At 44.3% G+C, this 17,402-nt stretch overlaps 1 protein-coding gene across 6 annotated transcripts in view; it reads right to left on the bottom strand.

Annotated features, from left to right (window-relative positions):
- MYO9B (myosin IXB) overlaps nt 1-17,402 on the bottom strand; it is an 88,200-nt gene that overhangs the window by 50,333 nt on the left and 20,465 nt on the right. For all 6 annotated transcript variants that reach the window (XM_089774921.1, XM_075902962.2, XM_075902964.2 and 3 more), the window contains exon 3: nt 2,013-2,107. In XM_089774921.1, coding sequence (XP_089631047.1) covers nt 2,013-2,107 — 95 coding nt within the window. The remainder of the gene's footprint in view (nt 1-2,012; nt 2,108-17,402) is intronic.

Raw genomic sequence — 17,402 nt, 5'->3', positions numbered from 1 at the left:
CCCCTCCCGGACGCCAGCCCTCCTGGCTGCTGGTGCTCTCTGAGCCAGGAAAGTCTGTGGTCCTGCCAGATCACAGATATTGCCAGACCAGAGTGTCCAGGTTTAGAGAGGTTCAATCTATAATCGTTTTTGTTGCCCTTTTCTGTACCTTTTCCAATCTTTGAGATGGGGCAACAAGATCTGCACACAACGTTCAAGATGTCGTCGTACCATAGGTTTACATACAGGCAACATGATCTTATCTCCCTTATTACGTATCTCTTTCCCAATGATTCCTAAGATTGTTAGATTTTTTGAGTGGCACCGCATACTCAGTTTTGTGAGACTTCTGTGTAATTCTTCTCAGTCTGCTTTGGACTTAACTATCTTGAGTAGTTTTATATCAGCTGCAAATTTTGCCACTTGACTGCTGACCCATTTTTCCAGATCATTAATGAATATGCTGAACAACATTGGTACCAGGACAAAACCCCATATATCAGCCATTGTTTACATCTCTTCATATTGAAAACTAACCTTTTAATCCCACCCTTTGATTACTATATTTTAACCAGCTACTGATCCATGAGAGGACCTTCCGTCTTATCCCATGACGGCTTACTTTGCTCAAGAGACTTTGGAAATCTAAACCCACTATATCCACTGAATCACCCTTGTCCACACTTTTGTTGACTCTGTCAAAGAATTTGAATAGATCATGCCTCACCAATTTCCCAAAAACATGATGACTTGTCCCCCCAATAGGATGTTCATCTGCATCTGCCTGCTAATGAAATCAGACTGGCCCGCCTGTAAATGTTGGGATTGCCTCTGGAGCCGGTTTTTACAATAGGCATCACATGAGCTATCCTCTAACATACCACTGTTAGTAGTTCTGCAATTTCACATTCGAGTTCCTGCAGAATTCTTTGCTGAATGTCATCTGGTCCAAGTGACTTATTTCTATTAAATGTATCCATTTGTTCTAAAACTGTTACTAATATCTCAATCTGGGATGGTTCACCAGATTTGTCACCTAAAAGAATGGCTCAGGTGTGGGAATCTCCCTCACATCCTCCCCTCTGCCATGGCTTCATCTTCCTGGAGTGCTCCTTTTGCATCCCAGTCACCAGTGGCCACACAGGTTGGTTAGCAGACTTTCTGTTTCTGATATACTTAACTTTTTTGCTGTTACAGGTGACCCCTGACTTGCAACACGATTGGTTCCTGGGGAAACACTGCAATTTGGGGGCATCGTAATTTGAACCCTCATTGACGATAGGCACTGGCGTAAATGCGGGCCGAGGATGTAAGTCAGGGGTTTTTGGCTCTTTCCACACTTTAAAAAATAGTTGTAATTGTGTGTGGAGGGAGTGGGGGTGTTGCAACTCAGGCAGTCGCAACTCGGGGGTTTCCTTGTACTTTTGGAATACTGTGACTAGCTGTTCTTCAAATGCTCTCAGCTTTCTTAATTATATTTTTACACTTCACTTGGCAGAGTTTATGCTCCTTTTTAGTTTCCTCAACTGGATTTAACTTCCATTTTTAAAAGGATGTCTTTTTGCTTCTGCTTTTTTTACTTTGTTAATTGTATTACTAATTTAAACTGTGTTTTTTTAAAAAAATAGCTGGGTAGGGATATTTTCAAAGGAGATTAATTACTTTGGCCAATGTGACCTAGCAGACAGAGCATTGGACTAGACTCAGTACATCTGAGCGGGTTTCCAGCTCTGCCAGTAGCATGCTGGGCAAGCTTGGGTAAGATACTTCCCATGTGCATCTCAGCAAATTGGGGCTAATGAGATGGATACTGACTTCAAATCTACTGAGGAAAAGCAGGAGATTTTGCTTTTGAACATGCTATGAAACAATCCAAACAAAATGAAGTTATGTACTATTGAAATCACCCACAGAAGTCAATCAGTCACACATGAGGCATGCTCAGATAAAAAACTATTCAGATTCCATCTAATCTGCACAAAACTTTAAGAACATACAGGTTAGCTCCAGAAGGAACGTCATGTCATACTTACCCTCGTACAATGCCATTCTCCAAGTAGTTGACTTGAATGAATTTTCCAAAACGACTGGAGTTGTTGTTATGGGCTGTTTTTGCATTTCCGAAAGCCTGTAACAAAGCACAGGATGAGCCTATATTTTCATCAGTGAAACTGAATAAGCTAGTACATAGCTTCCACTGCTAATTGTTCATCCAACTAAACACCCAAAATCTTTATCAAGAGTACGATGCATGTGTTGTAAGCATTAACATTTGCTAAGACTCCTTTCTGGTCATATATTAGTATATCTTTCTCATCAGAAGATATTTCAGGATCTGAGGCAAGGGAAAGTAAATTTATTAGAAATTACTTTCATATGCAACATGATCAGCCAAGATTAATACAGGAATCTCGTTAAACTGCCTAGATTACCGTCTTTTAGTGAATATACCCCACACTCGAATATATCCTGCGTTTTTTGCAGTTTGAGTTAAAAACAAAAATGTATACCCCGCACACGAGTATACCCGCAGGGTATACAAGATTTTTTTCAAACTGTGCGGGGCGGGGCAGGGCGGGCTTCTACAGGTCGGGGAGGAGGGAGGGGGAATTAGCCGCCCTCCGGACAGGGGAGCACTCACCCCCCTGGGTCCCGCACGGCCACACAACCTCCAGGTGGGGGAATGTGAGTGCTCCCCCGTCCCTTCCTGCGGCTGCACAGGCTCTAGCCTCCGGGTAGGGAAGCGCTCATCTCTCGGTTCTTGCGCAGCCGCAGGAAGGGGTAGGGGGAGCGCTCCTGCGCAGGAACCGGGAGATGAGCACTCCCCCACCCAGAGGCTGTACAGTGGGGGAAGGGTCGGGGGAGCACTCACCATCAGGTGAGTTAAAAATAAATAAATAAATACATAAATAAACACACACACACACACACCCCGCACCTGAGTATACCACGCGGGGGGGAAGGGGGGTGCGGGGTTTGTAAAAACGAATATAATTAGAAACTTATAAAAACGCGGGTAATTAGAAAGCAATCATGAGCTCACAGCAGGATCTTGTGTAGGGGAAGAAAGCTTCAGCTAGCAAGGAAGTACCTCTCCTGATGTCAAAAACCACAAAGTGAGCAAGCTTCCTGTTCCCAAAAATGAATCCTACCTCTGTTACAGAATTATAGAAAAAGTTGCTTTGTCTTGAAAGAGATTATGAAATATAAGTTTGTTTTGCGAAGTGAGCCTATTTGAATTCTGAGGATTGATCAAACTAAACTCATATGAAAAATGGAAGTTCACAGAGATGGTTTTAGTTAGCAGAAACTCATCCTGGAATTGCTTTGAGTGAATTCCAGGATGAGTTTCTGCTGAGTGAACTGGTTCTTTCAGCATTTTTTCAACTAATAAATGAATTTTTGATTCAACAGTATTTGCATAGAAGAGCTTTCAGGAGCAGAATTCAGTCTGAAAACTCTACCCAGTTAAATAAAATCTAAGTTACCAGAATGTGTTTCCTCTTATCACAATTTAATGAATAACTTTCCCCAGGCTCAGAGAAGGATGGAAGAGGAACAACAAATATTGGAGCCATGAGTCTGAATGAAGATAGTCGATCACGAGTTCCGATGCCTTTAACACAATGACCTGTCTGTTCAGCTTGGCATGCCCCATCCGCAGCTCTGTGACGCAGAGTTCCAATTAAAACGTCATTAACCCATCTACTCACACTCTGCCTGTATTGCTGTTCAGTTCCGACTACAATTATTTGAATAATTGCCCCTCTATAGGCCAAATTTATGGTCCAAACAACATATCTACCAGACCTTGATAGCCAGGCTTTCAGATTGAAATTTTGCCTTTAGCCTCAGGGGAATTAAGATATTGAAAGTATCAGTCTGCTTTCAATTAACTGTCTGCCATAAACTTCAGGAGGTTTCATCTGTGCTACTGGACTCTATAGGAAATCCCTGACTGGTAGCCAGGCTGCAGGCGCCTGGTGGAAAAGCCAAAGGGTTAATTTAGGATTAGCTGAGGGCAGGAAGCTAGAGATTGGGGGTGAGGAGAGGAGGGAGATGGTCAGTTGGAGATGAGGTTCAGGAGAGCGGGTTCTTGAGATGTGAGTGTGGAACAGATATGCTTCGCATGCAATGGGTGGAGTTGAAAGTGGAATAAGTGGCCATATCTAGGAAGAGTGTTTGGATGCACAATTAAAAGAAAGTAGGCGCCCAGAGAATTTTGTCTGTGGAATGCATGTGTAATGAGTTGGGATAAAGTGAAAGAGGGTGTATAATAAATGTGCGGAGTGGACAACTGGGATAAATGGGTAATACTTAATTACAAATAGATGCATATTTATGCAAATGACTGCAAATGTATTTTTAAAAGAATCTGCTACGTTGTGTTCCCAAGTGTTGGCGCTCTTTTGTTGTGACTTCCACTCAGCGTTAGGACTAAGATGCACTCCATGCTAGGCAGTCACCCTGTGGAATCTGTCACCAAAAAAAGTGTCCATGGATATTCTGATTATTCAGATGATGATGGCTCTGGGATGCTTAGTCAGCTAAAACCAAGGAGGTTATGTACTGTAACTAGAAGTTCTTCAAGATGTGTGGAATATAAACAGGGATCATATAAGTGGGGAGGGCGGGGGGGGGGGAGAGAAAAGAAAGTTTGCAAAGTCTCCTCTCACCACCGGGGGGCACAGGCACCTCCAGGGAACCGCCAGCTATTCAGGGTCTATGGGTGGGGAAGCATGGAAGTATCCTGGCATTATTTAGTGTATAATTTGGTGAGATTACTAACAAGTTAAATTTGCTCTTAAAGCCTGCAAGGCTGAACAAGGTTTTAGCAGGATTTACAGATGCATGCTAAACCAAATTAAGCCAAGTTTACATTCATTTAAGAGTGTCCCCACCAATGTCCCCTCTAAACTTTTCCATCCAGGTGCAGAATAAATATTTTGTGCATGCCAAGGCATGTGCAAATCTGCACCATCAGTAGAAACAAAACACCTAGCTGTGAGCACTATGCTAATCAACTGGGCAGCATCTGAATCTCTCCAGAACAACTACAATAAATGCACAGCTTACCGGGAACACTGGTCCACACACAAAGTTGCACCAATCTATCAGAGTCTTTTTTTTTTTTTTTTTTTTAAATCACACCTTTAGTTACAACAGGCAACTTTGAGTGCAGACCATTCTTAAATCAGTTTTAATTCACAGGCTTAGTTACTTCTGTGCAAGACTGTGTGTGGAATAAAAATATCCATACAGACGCACACTGAACTAAGAGGCATGGATTAATGCCAGCTGAATTATTTCAGTGCAAGTTTGGGTGCAGACCCCAGGGAACTGAAAATAAGGGTCTACAAATGAAAAAAAAATCCCTTTTCACAAAACCCTCCTGAAGTGAAAGTAATAAGAAAGGAAACCTAGATAGTCATTAAATAGACACTGTGGTTGGCTACTTGAAAGCACATTTAATGAGGAATTATAGAACCACAGAATAACACCCTGGGTCCCCAGATTGCTTTATAAATAGGATATTACTGGCCACACCTACAACAGTGAGAAATATTATGACAACTGAAGACTGCATTGGGCATCAGCGTAGAGCATCGGTACTTGAATCCATTACAATAAAGGTAACTCCTAGAGGCCTCGGCCTAATTGTGTGAGACATTGCACATATAGATACAAAGATAGTACAAGCCAAGAGAACTAAAAAAGTAGAATTATGAGACAACTAGAAGCTAAAACTTTGACTGTAGAGTGGGGTGGGGTAAGGAACATGGGGACACACCTCCACAGTTAGAGAATCACATTTCTACAATTCCCCTCGGAGCCACTGTGTAGGCAAGGACCAAAGCCAGAATTAGGTTCATGATGTCCATTTCTGTGGGATTATGAATATTTATTCATAAGCATGAGTTTCATTACTCTGCATATAAGCAGGGCACTCAATCAGAAAAGCACTAGACACAGCCAATCAGGGCCTGCCTAGGTCCATTAAGAAGGGATCCTGGAGAAGCAGTGAACACACACTCTTGCTCCAGCTGTGGAGCAGAAAGAACCTGGGCTGCCTGGTAAGCTAGAGAGGGTACCTGAGACAGAGCAGGGCTGGGGAAGGAGAAGCAGGAGCTGGGAGTTCTGGCCAGGCAAACTCCCAGGCTTAGGCCTGGCTTTCAAGACCTGAGAAGTAGCAGGCTACAGGGAGGCAGCCAGGGCAGAAGAAGGCAGCATGTCCACACCCCTATGACAACCATGAGTGGCCATTTCAGACTGCAGTTGGTCCTTGAGGGAGGGACCAGATGACAACTGGCAGTATGGGGGGCATAGGGTCCCCTAGACGGGGAGACCCCAGAGTGTGTGGGCACTGCCACAGGACAGTGCCACGAGGAAAAGGGCACCATGACCTAGGAGGGACACTGGGCCTGAAGGAGACATAACTGAGGATGGGACGCCAACCAACCGGAGTGCTTCAGGGCTGGAAGAGCTCATTCTTAGATTGACCTGCAGGAGGCACCACACCAGTGAGTGCACAAACCACTGCACTGGGGGGGATAAGGCAACCCTATGAATCGGGCTAACCGTAGTTGGACCCCGTGCTTGATGGGCAGCCATACCCAATTAGCAAACAGGAGTGGCAAATGAGAGGAGTTCTCCAAGTGAAGGAAGAGCAACTAGGTGACCTTTGGGTGAGTTTGCTGTCCCCTGGGTAGCTGCTTGACTGAAATATATAATGTGGCCTTGGGATGTGGCAGTGGCCTGTATGCTGAGCCTAGCAGCCAAGGCAAGCTGACAGTTTCCCACAGAGCTCTAACCTGCTATCCTTTTATCCCTAATCCCTCTAGAATCTGTTAACAAGGGAGTGGGTTTAACACAAGGATAATGAGCATTAAAAAAGCCAGCTAGTAAGCAACTAGAGGAAATAGCCAACTGGAGAAACAAGTGGAGGAATTAAAAAAAAGAGAGCTAGTTATTCCCATAACTATTCTCTTAAATTAGGCCAATCACTACGCACACAGGACCCTGCAAAAATTAAAGCAATGTAAGCGGAAGTCCAGCAGTGTGTGTGTAGGATACCCATTTTATTGGGCTGAACGCAGAACGCCCGATTACCTACCTTCTGGGCTGGAGGCATGCGTGTGCATTTGGTACACGCAGCTCATGGCCCTCAGAGACCGAGTACGGGCTCTTGAAACGAAGGTGGGTGAACTGCAGGAACTAAGAAAGGCAGAAAGATACATACAGGAGATTTTCAGGGACAACACAGTTTTCCCACCCACAGTCAGACAGTTGCCACACTGGTGAGGAAGATGAAAGTCTCAGAGAAGGAGGCTATTAGGCTGGAACAACCCTATAGTTGGGGCCCTCCTTCTACATGATATCATGGTGTCTTCTTGCACTGAGGAACCTCTCCAGGGGAAGGGACTCTAGTTATCAGGAAGAGACAGGCAAAACCATAGTGGGATTTTATTATTAGAAATACCTATATTTGGTTTTAGGATGACCAGGAGAAATGCATGGAGAACTGGTGGCTGGGCGCAAAGGCTGTAAACTTCGAGACCTCTAGACAGATGTACGTGCTGTGCAGGGATGGAACTGGTGATCATGATACTTGTAGGTACCAATGACACAGGTAAAGAAGGAGAAAGCATCTGCAGGCCAAGTTTATGCTGCCAGAGAACCAATATCTCGATGACTTTCTCTGAAATGATGCTTGTTCCATACATGAGGCCAGTACAAAATGCAGAATTGCAGGGTATCACTAAGTACATGAGACGTTAATGTTTGGAGAAGGGATTGACGTTTATTAGGAACTGGAGAATTGATCCAACAGACATCTTAAATTTTTGTGGAACAATGAGAAATCAATCGGCTTCAGTAATACCAGGGTACAAAATACACAGGAATGACAGAGCAGTCTGCAATAGTAGGGGCGTGGCACCATGTGAAAAAAACAGAGTCAAATATAGTGAAAAATCTTAAACTAATCAAACTGTATCATAGAACCTCTATGGAGAGAAATTCCATACATCAGTGGTGTGAGCATAGCAACAGGAACTGACAACCTGGCCAGGAAGTCATGACCGTCTCAACTGAGGGAACAAACTAGAGAAATGCAGAGACCATTCCCAGAGAGTAGTTATCAGTGGTTCACTATCAAGCTGGAAGAGCAAATTGAGTGCAGTCCTTCAGAGATTGGTTCTGGGTCCAGTGCTGTTCAATATCTTCATCGGCAGAGAGAGTCCACTTACGCAGTTTGCACATGATACCAAACTGGGAGAAGTTGCAAGTGCTTTGGAGGGAGGATTAAAATTCCAAATGATCTGGACAACCTGGAGAAATTGGTCTAAGATAAATAGGATGAAATTCAATAAGGACAAGTGAAAAGTGCTCCATTGAAGAAGAAGCAACCAGTCTCACACCTACAAAATGGGAAATGACTACCTAGAGAGGAGTACTGTGGGAAGGCATCTAAGGATCATAGTGGACCACAAGCTAAATATGAACCAAAAGCGTAGCACTGTTGCAAATATGAACATCATTCCGGGCTGTATTAACAAGAAAATTGTAAGCAAGACATAAGAAGTAATTCTTCCACTCTAACTCTAATTGAGCCCTTATCAACGAGGAGCAGTGTGTCTGGTTTTGGGCACCACATTTCGGGAAAGATGTGGGCAAACTGGAGAAAGCCCAGAGAAAAGGAACAAAAATTATTAAAGTTTGAGAAAACCAGACTTAAGCGGAAAGATTTTAAAAACTGGCTTTGTTCAGTCCACAGAGGAAAAGACAAGGACATGATAGCAGTCTTCAAGTACATAAAAGTTTGTTAGGAGAGAGAAAATTGTTTTTATCCTATCCTCAGAGGTTCACAAGAAGCAATAGGCTTAAGTTTCAGCAAGGGAGGTTTAGGCTGGACACAGGGAAAAGTTTCCCAACTGTTAAGAGCAGTTAAGTACCGGAACATTTGCATAGAGAGGGTGTGGAATTTCCATCATTAGGTTTTTAAAAAGTTAGGCAACATTTGGCAGAAATGGTGTAGTTATTACGTAATGCTGGCCTGAGTGCAAGGGACAAGAGGAGGGGACCTCTCAAGGTCCTGTCCAGTCCTGCACTTCTATGACTGTATGGTGACGGCAATTCTGAAATTCTCAGGGAGATTAGACAGCATTCAAAAATAGAAAATCCAATCATCATGAGGGAATATCAACTAGTCTCACAGTAACCGAGAACACGTCACCTCCGGGAGGATACAGAGATAAAATTTCTAGACACTTTTAATGACCACCTCTTGGAGCAGCAATTCCAGACACTCGGGATGGTAAATATAGTTTAATCAACTAATTGACTAGTCAATTCATCGATATGCAGGGGAGTCACAGCAGAGTTAGCTCCTGGTTCCAGTAGCTAACCTCACTGGGGCTCTATCTTTTAAATGTATTAAGAGCCCGCAGGCTCTTAATAGATTTAAAAAGCAACGTTGCAGCGTCTAGGACTGGGTGCAAGTCGGGAATCAGCTGATGCTTGCCTTGCACCTAGTCCCCACTAGTCCACTGCTAGAGGCAGCAAGTGTGTGTGTGGTTGGGGGGGGGGGGGGAGAGAAGCAACCAGTCGAGGAACTAGTCAACTATCTGATAAGCCAGGAACCCAGGAGGGAAGCAATTCTTGATTTAGTACAAAATAGTGCACAAGATGTGGTCCAAGAGGGGAGTATAACCGAACCAGCTGATAATAGCAACCAGCTATTTAAAATTTAACATCTAGGCGGGAGGAGGGACTCAAAGAAACCCCATCACAGTACCATTTAACATAAAAAAGGGGAACTAAAAAAAGATAGGTGGCTAGCTAAATGGCTAGAAGGAACAGTCACAGGAATAAATGCCTGCAAGTTGCACAGAAACCTGAAACACCATAATTAGAGGCTTAAACCATTTTATACACCCAATTTTAAAAATAAGTAGGACCACCAAAAATATGCCACCATAACTCAACAGCAGAGATAGGCAAAGGGTATCTTTTAAAAATTGTAAGTTGAATCCTACTGAGGAAAACAAAAAGGAACAAATTCTGACAAGTTGAGTATAAAAGTAGAATTAGGCAATCCAAAAAAAAGAATGTGAAGAGCAACTAGCAAATGGCAGGGTTTTTTAAGTACATCAGAAGCAAGAAGCCTATCAAACCATCAGTGGGGCCAATGGACAATCAAGGTATTAAAGAAGTATTACTTCACACAATGCACAGTCGACCTGTGGAACTCACTGACAAGGGATGTTGAGGGCCAAAACTGAGGCTGGGTTCAAAAATAGAATTAGATGAGTTTCATGGACGGTCCATCAATGGCTATTAGCTAAAATGGTCAGGGATACAAATGCTCTGGGTCTCCTTAAGCCTCTGACTTCCAGATGCTGGGTCTGACCCAGCATGGCCATACTTAAGTTCTTACTAGAAAGAACAGTGCAGCCCTGGTCTGAAAGGCTAATGACATGAACAGTGCATGGTGTCTGATTGTCTGGGGGTCTGGACAAACCATGTGGAGAGTACACTGAAGGCCAAACTAGTATTTTAACAGGCCACATCTGACATCATGTAACAAGAAGCTAGAGAGGTTTAAGTGAATGAAAAAGGGAACTCCCATGCCTTTTGTGACTACGGTCATTTAAAAAAGAACAGTATATCTAGTTTAAAGAGCACAGTCTACACCCACTAGATATACTATGCGGGCTTTTGCAGCAAATGCGAAAAGAAACCAGAGCTGAAGTACCCCTTAGTAGTGGCTCACCTCATACCAACATCACAGGCTCAGCAGATCTGTAATTCAAGAGACTGAGGGCTGGCAGCAAGCCTGTTTTACTCTGTCTTCCATTTCTAGTGGGTTGGCAAATGGAGAACTTTACTTTCCATAAGTTTAGCAGCTTATTCCTAGCATAAATTGGCTAGACTCTGGGAAAGCTTCACTTTTTCGGTTCTGCTGTCATATTAGTTCACTTTATGCAGTTTTGTACTCATTACAGAACAAAGCTTACAAGAGAAACACTGACAGGCAGTATTCATAGCCCGGGCCACACTTATTTGGAACCAGCCTTTGAAGAAAATTTAGTTTCATGAAAACAAGAATCAAAATTGTTGCCCAACTGAGGTACCTCAATCTGTTCCACCATCTTTGCTACTAAGGATGTTAAATGTAGATTAATCAACTAATCGAAAAGTCGATATAATTCGCTTTGACTATTCGATTAGTCAATAAGGGCACCTCCACCCTTGAAATGTAGCAAGAGCCCTGATCTTGCCACATTTCAAAGGCAGACTCACCACCGGTTCCTCACAGTGCCCCTTCCCCTTCTCCCCACGGAGATGGTGCTGGCAGGACCGGCTTTTAAGTTGGCTCCCCCCAGCACTGGATCCTGCTCCCCCCCCATTTGCTGCCTCTCTATAATAGAGGCAGCAGGGGTGGGAGTGACTAGTCGAGTCACTACTCAATTATCCGACAAGCGCTTGCTAGTCACTTGCACCCTTATTTGCTATGCTTTATTCTTTCAGTGGATTGAGAAGGCCTTTGTTGTAACGAATCCAAGATATTCACATGCACCAATATTCGGTTTCAGAAGCTGGCTTGATTTTTAGCTGAGTCTTTCAAAAGTAGGCATTTGCAATGAATTTCTACCACTCCCAAATTATGCTAGGTAGTTTGCCAAGAATTGGGAAACTACTGACAGCAAAGTTTATCAGCACTTTAGAAGGCTCATGTTTCTTTTTACCAATCTCGCAAAATCTCCAACACATATTGTGTGTCTTTTAAATATTCTAGGCATCGTATTTTTCCGTCAAGTGGCCACACAGAATTCTTGGAGCGTTCCAGCACTATGTAGGGAAGTAAAGCCTTCCCAATCAGGTAGAACAGGGGTAGGGAATCTAAACCTCGGGGGCTGAATGCAGCCTCTGGCTTGCCTGGATCCTGCCCCTGAGGCTCAGGGCCTGCCCCCTGCATTGGGGAGCCCATGCTGGCGCTCCAGCCCCCCTGCCACCCCACCATGAGGCTGGAGCATACAAAAAAAGCTACTAGCTTGGGCCCCCCATAGGTTCTGGTGTGTGAGCGGAATGGGGGGGGGGGGGAGTGAAGTGTCTTACTCCTTCTCAGGCAGGGGCCATGTCAGAGAGGGTTTGTTTTTGTTTTTTGCTTCTCACTTGTGTGCCCCCCCCCCACACACACTGATTTTTCTGTGTATCAGCGGCCCCCAACCCAAAAAAGGTTCCCGACTCCTGATATAGAATAAGCCTTGAACATAAGTTCCTAGCAGCACTAGTACCAAGGGTGAAAGTAACGTAAATGTCTTACAGGAAACTATCCTATCACAACCACCCACCCCCCCGTTTGGGAGGGTTTGGCCATACAACAGTACCTGTAAGAAATTTAAGGCTGGGGTGGAGTGCAGGTGAAGGGTTCCCATGTGGGAGATGCTGGAGTTAGGGCTGGGGATGCAGGAGTCCAAGTTGGGGTGCATGAGGGGCTCAGGGCAGGGAGTTGAGGTGTGGGGGGTACAGGTGTCAGGACAGAGATGCAGGAGTCAAGGCTGGGGTGTTTGAGGAGGCGGCTTAGGGCAGAGGGCTGGGTGAGCAATGGTGACATTTCAGGGGCGGCAGGGTGGAAGCTGCTGCCGCACTTACCCGGTCACTGAGTGGTTTTTTTCCTCCTTTTTGCTGACTAGGCAGCAAGACAAAAGTGCACAGCCTGCATCCTTCCTCCTCTGCCTGCCCGCGGGCAGCCAGGAGCGAGAGCAAGCTGTGAACTTTGCCCTTGCTCCCTAGACACCAAAAAAGGGGAAAAAACTACTCAGCAAATGAGGTTAAGTGTGGCCGCTGCACCCCCAATGGCAGCAGGAGGGGGCAGAGGCTCCAGGCTGTGGCAGTCCCAGAACATAACTCCCCCCAAAGCCAGCTCTTCTAACTTGCCAGGCTGTCTGCTTCTGCAGCAAGGCCAGGAAGCCGGGGTGGGAGCGCCCCATCCTCTCCCTGCAGCTACGTGCCCCAGTTTGAAAGTTTCTTGCTGGAATGCCACACTGGCACACTGGCTTCCTTTCACTTCTGACTAGTTCAAAAGTTTGATTAACCAACCCAAACTTTGTCCCTATAAAAGCTCCCAAGAGATGAAATTCCTTCAGACCCTGAAGCTCCGGTATGGGCCACTCTCAGAGGGTATGTCTACACTACCCCGCTAGTTCGAACTAGCGGGGTAATGTAGGCATACCGCACTTGCAAATGAAGCCCGGGATTTAAATTTCCCGGTCTTCATTTGCATAAGCCGGGCGCCGCCATTTTTAAATCCCGGCTCGTTCGAACCCCGTGCCACATGGCTACACGCAGCACGGACTAGGTAGTTCGGATTAGGCTTCCTAGTCCGAACTACCGTTACTCCTCATTCCACGAGGAGTAACGGTAGTTTGGACTAGGAAGCCTACGGGGTTCGAACGAGCCGGGATTTAAAAATGGCGGCGCCCGGCTTATGCAAATGAAGCCCGGGAAATTCAAATCCCGGGCTTCATTTGCAAGTGCGGTATGCCAACATTACCACCCTAGTTCGAACTAGGAGGGTAGTGTAGACATACCCAGAGAGGGTATGTCTACACTACCACCCTAGTTCGAACTAGGGTGGTAATGTAGTCAACCGAAGTTGCAAATGAAGCCCGGGATTTGAATTTCCCGGGCTTCATTTGCATATTGCCGGGTGCAGCCATTTTTAAATGTCCGCTAGTTCGAACTAGGGTGGTAGTGTAGTCATACCCAGACAGAATATTGGGCAAGATGGACTAAGGTCTCATGCAGCATGGCAGCTCTTATAACGTAGTCCACATAACATTTTCTAAATCATATGCTCCGCCTTAATTTAACCTTCCTAAAGATAGCCCATACCAGAAGGCAATTCTCCACTTCAACAAGAGATTATACTTCAAAATGGTTATTGTTTAAATTGTGGAGAGGAAAAAGCTTCAGGGATGCAATTTAAACAGACCCTGCCTGGAATTATGCTACAGCACATTTTCTGGCACCTACCCAAAATATGTCCCTGCCGTTTGGTTCAGATTCCCTATATTGTTCTATAGTATCTCAATAAGGACACCTGTAGCAACCACTCTATGGCTAAGACAATAGGTTTATTTATTAAACTTTTTCACACTGATATAACTTGAAAAAGAAATGAATATATTTAAGCTGGACTGCTCCATGATGGAACTCTCAGAGCAATATTCTTTACCTCCCCTCCTTTGTTCCTGAAGAAAGATAGAAAGAGATGCAAGTGACACCAAAATGTATCAACTACTACCATTGTTCCCTGTAAACCAGGGGCGGGCAAAAGCCACTCAGTGGGCCGGATTTGGCCTACCCAGGGCTTTGATCCTGCCCGTGCGCTGTTCCAGGCCCCACCCCCTAGCAAACTGCCTGGGAGTCGGAGTCGCTCTTTTAACGGCTTCTATTTAAAGGGTTTGCACCTTCTTCCGTTCCTGTCAGGTAAAGCGTTGCCTGTCAGCCGCGGGGGAACGCGTGAGCCCTTTAAACAGAAGCAGTCAAAGGGTTCACGTGTCCCTGGCTCCCAGGCAACCCACTAGCAGCAAGTCCGGGAGCAGCGAGCCCTTTAAATATCAAGAATTGAAATAGCTCGCAGCTCCCGTTTCTGGCTAATGTGACGCCTGGGAACTGCCAACACCTGCTATTTAAAAGCTCCATCCCTTCTGCCTGAGGCTCTGCCCCTTCTGTCCAAGACCTGACCCCTTCAAAAATTTCTGAAATGACCCCCGCTCAAAATTTTTGCCCACCCCTGCTGTAATCTGCACTCAGAAGTAGAAATGCTGCCTAGTTGTTTAGCAGAGCACCCATAGCTAGGGTTTGATTTCTGTTGGTGGTGCACATTCTTACATGCCTCCATGTGCATTCAAAAGGCATTTAATCCATGGAAGGAAAAAATCTACACATGGATGGAAACGATCAGAGGGAACATTGACTACCAGTACTGGGTGGATCCCTGTAACAAGTCAGACACTGGTGCCTCATCGGTTAGAAAGTGGGTCACATCTGGGCTGAAGTCTTAAATTCGCCTCCAAACCAGCATCCTGCAGATTAGCACAGAACAGCTTTAAAATGACCTTCACACACGTATATACTCACCAATTTGAGAGTGGGGAGGGGAAGGAAAAAGCACTTTGGAGGACAAATAGTCCATAATGTGCTTCACAGTGATATACTCATTGCAGTGTGTCACTGTAGTCCAAAAAAGTAATAGTCTATTTTAACCATAGTGTTTTGTTAGCATTTGTATATTAACAAGGGCAGCACAGTGGAGGAAAATCTCAGTCTTGTTTTTCTTCCCTGAGGAATTGTTAGATTTATTAGTTCACTTTCACAGTCTTGTCCTCCACAGAAATAATTAAAATCTCCACAATCTGTTTTTCTAGATCAGGAGCTGTCAGGAAAACACAGAGGAAAAAAACTACCTAGACAAAGCTGCCAGCAGGTTTCATAGTTAGGCAAGTTCTGTCCCAGTAAAGAGGGACAAATACCATTAAAAAAAAAAAAAAAAAAACCTAGTCTCAGAGCTCAAGATGTGAGTTAAGCCGAAAAGTCTTTCAATTAGCCCCCCAAACTACTTTCTAACATAGTTAGCAGCTTGCTGGCTACATTTCTTAGAACTAAATGCTCCAGTTGAATAGCTTTTCCTCTCTAGCAGCTATTACTAAGATAGCTACTATATCCTGAATGTTCAAGGTTCCCTTGCAGCCTTTAAACAGCTTTTGAAAATGCTCTCTTGGAAGGTGGAAATCAACCAAAATACTTGTCCCAGGGATGTTAGAGAATTTATTACATTATTTCAGCATGGCACTTGACAATTTCCTATGGAGAAACCGACTCATGAGGAAACAATGGTGTATAAACAAGAAATGTTTCTCATGCCTATTATGATACTGCATATGATTGCTATACTATTGTTGTATGTGGCAGAAAATAGACTCTGCTAAAATTATTTATGAAGACAGAATGCCAGATAAGTGATCCGTGTTGTATTTCCTTTGGTAAAAGTGTTGTAGAAGGATAAGCACTGGCAGTCTGTTTTCTTACCAACTTATTTCTTAAAGATGCATGATCTTTCACGCACTACATCCATATTAACCCATGACTGGTTTCTTTTGATTAATTTGATACACAATATATTTTATAGATAACTATGGATCATTTTGACATATCTAATGTCTCTAATGTTGGAGAAAGTATTGCAAGAAACATTTAAATTAATCCCGTGGCAAGCTAGTTATAGTTTTGGTTGTTCTGAGCTACCAGCTTTGTCTAACTAGTCTTCACACATAATGAACAAACGTGGTAAGGAAAAAAAAAAAATGTAGTTTTCCATGTTTCACATCAGCATTTTGAATGTCTTCCTTGAACAATGGATGTTAGCAACTAGTTGACTATCTGATAAGCAAAAGCTTATTAGACAGCCCACTAGTCCCTCAACTAGTTAGTCCCTCAACTAGTTGCTTCTATCAGAGGAAGCGGGGGAGAGGGGAGAGAAGAGTAGGAGCTGGTGCTTAAAAGCCAGTTCCACCCATCACTGTCTCCATGGGAGCAGGGGGGTAGCGGGGACCAGGTGTGAGCCAGGAATCAGCTGTTTCCCAGCTCATGCCCAGTTGCAGAGCCTCTGGCTTTTTAAATGTATTAAAAACCTGCCAGTTCTTAATAAATTTAAAAATCAGAAGCGCAGCGAAGGAGACATGGTGTGAGCTGGAACAGCTGATTCCTGGCTCACACTGGGTGGGTCCCTGACACTGCACTTTAGCTTTTAAACTTATTAAGAGCTGGCCAGCAGGGGAGATCAGGCAGAAGCCAGGACAGCTGATTCCTGGCTCGCGCAGGGTCCTGCCCCTGCTGCACTTTAGCCTTTTAAATGTATTAAGAGCCAACAGGATCTTAATACATTTAAAAGGCTGAGCCGCAGCAGGGTTGGCTCCCAGGTAAGGAGCTAACCCCATTGCAGCTCCCCCGCTTATCAACTAGTCAGTTAGTTGATTAAAACTAAATTTAACGTCCCTACCTTGAATTCTATGAAAAGATCAGCCCATGACAGACGCCATGCAACCAACTAAAAGAAGTCACCCAAAAAAGAGGGAAGTTCTAAGTCAGTACCAAAAGGCTCTTAGTCTTACTACAATCAAGCAGACTTGGTTTGCAAATATGAAAAACTACTCATGTTAACAATTTCATAAGGACTCAAAATATGAAGCAAAAACGAAAGAGTATTGCCAAATGACTAAAACCCTTCAAAGTATTCTTCTGCACTAAAATTCCCAGGAATTTTTAAAGGAAAATTCCCTTGTTCTGCTTGATTCTACTACAAGCAAACCCAAGTGACTCATTGTAGCTAAATCACCAACTCTGAAACAGGTCAC

The sequence above is a fragment of the Pelodiscus sinensis genome, chromosome 32 (genome assembly GCF_052426305.1).
Source record: "Pelodiscus sinensis isolate ZL-2025 chromosome 32, ASM5242630v1, whole genome shotgun sequence".
NCBI classification, from domain to species: Eukaryota; Metazoa; Chordata; order Testudines; family Trionychidae; genus Pelodiscus; species Pelodiscus sinensis.
This window is presented reverse-complemented; position numbering and strand designations above follow the sequence as displayed.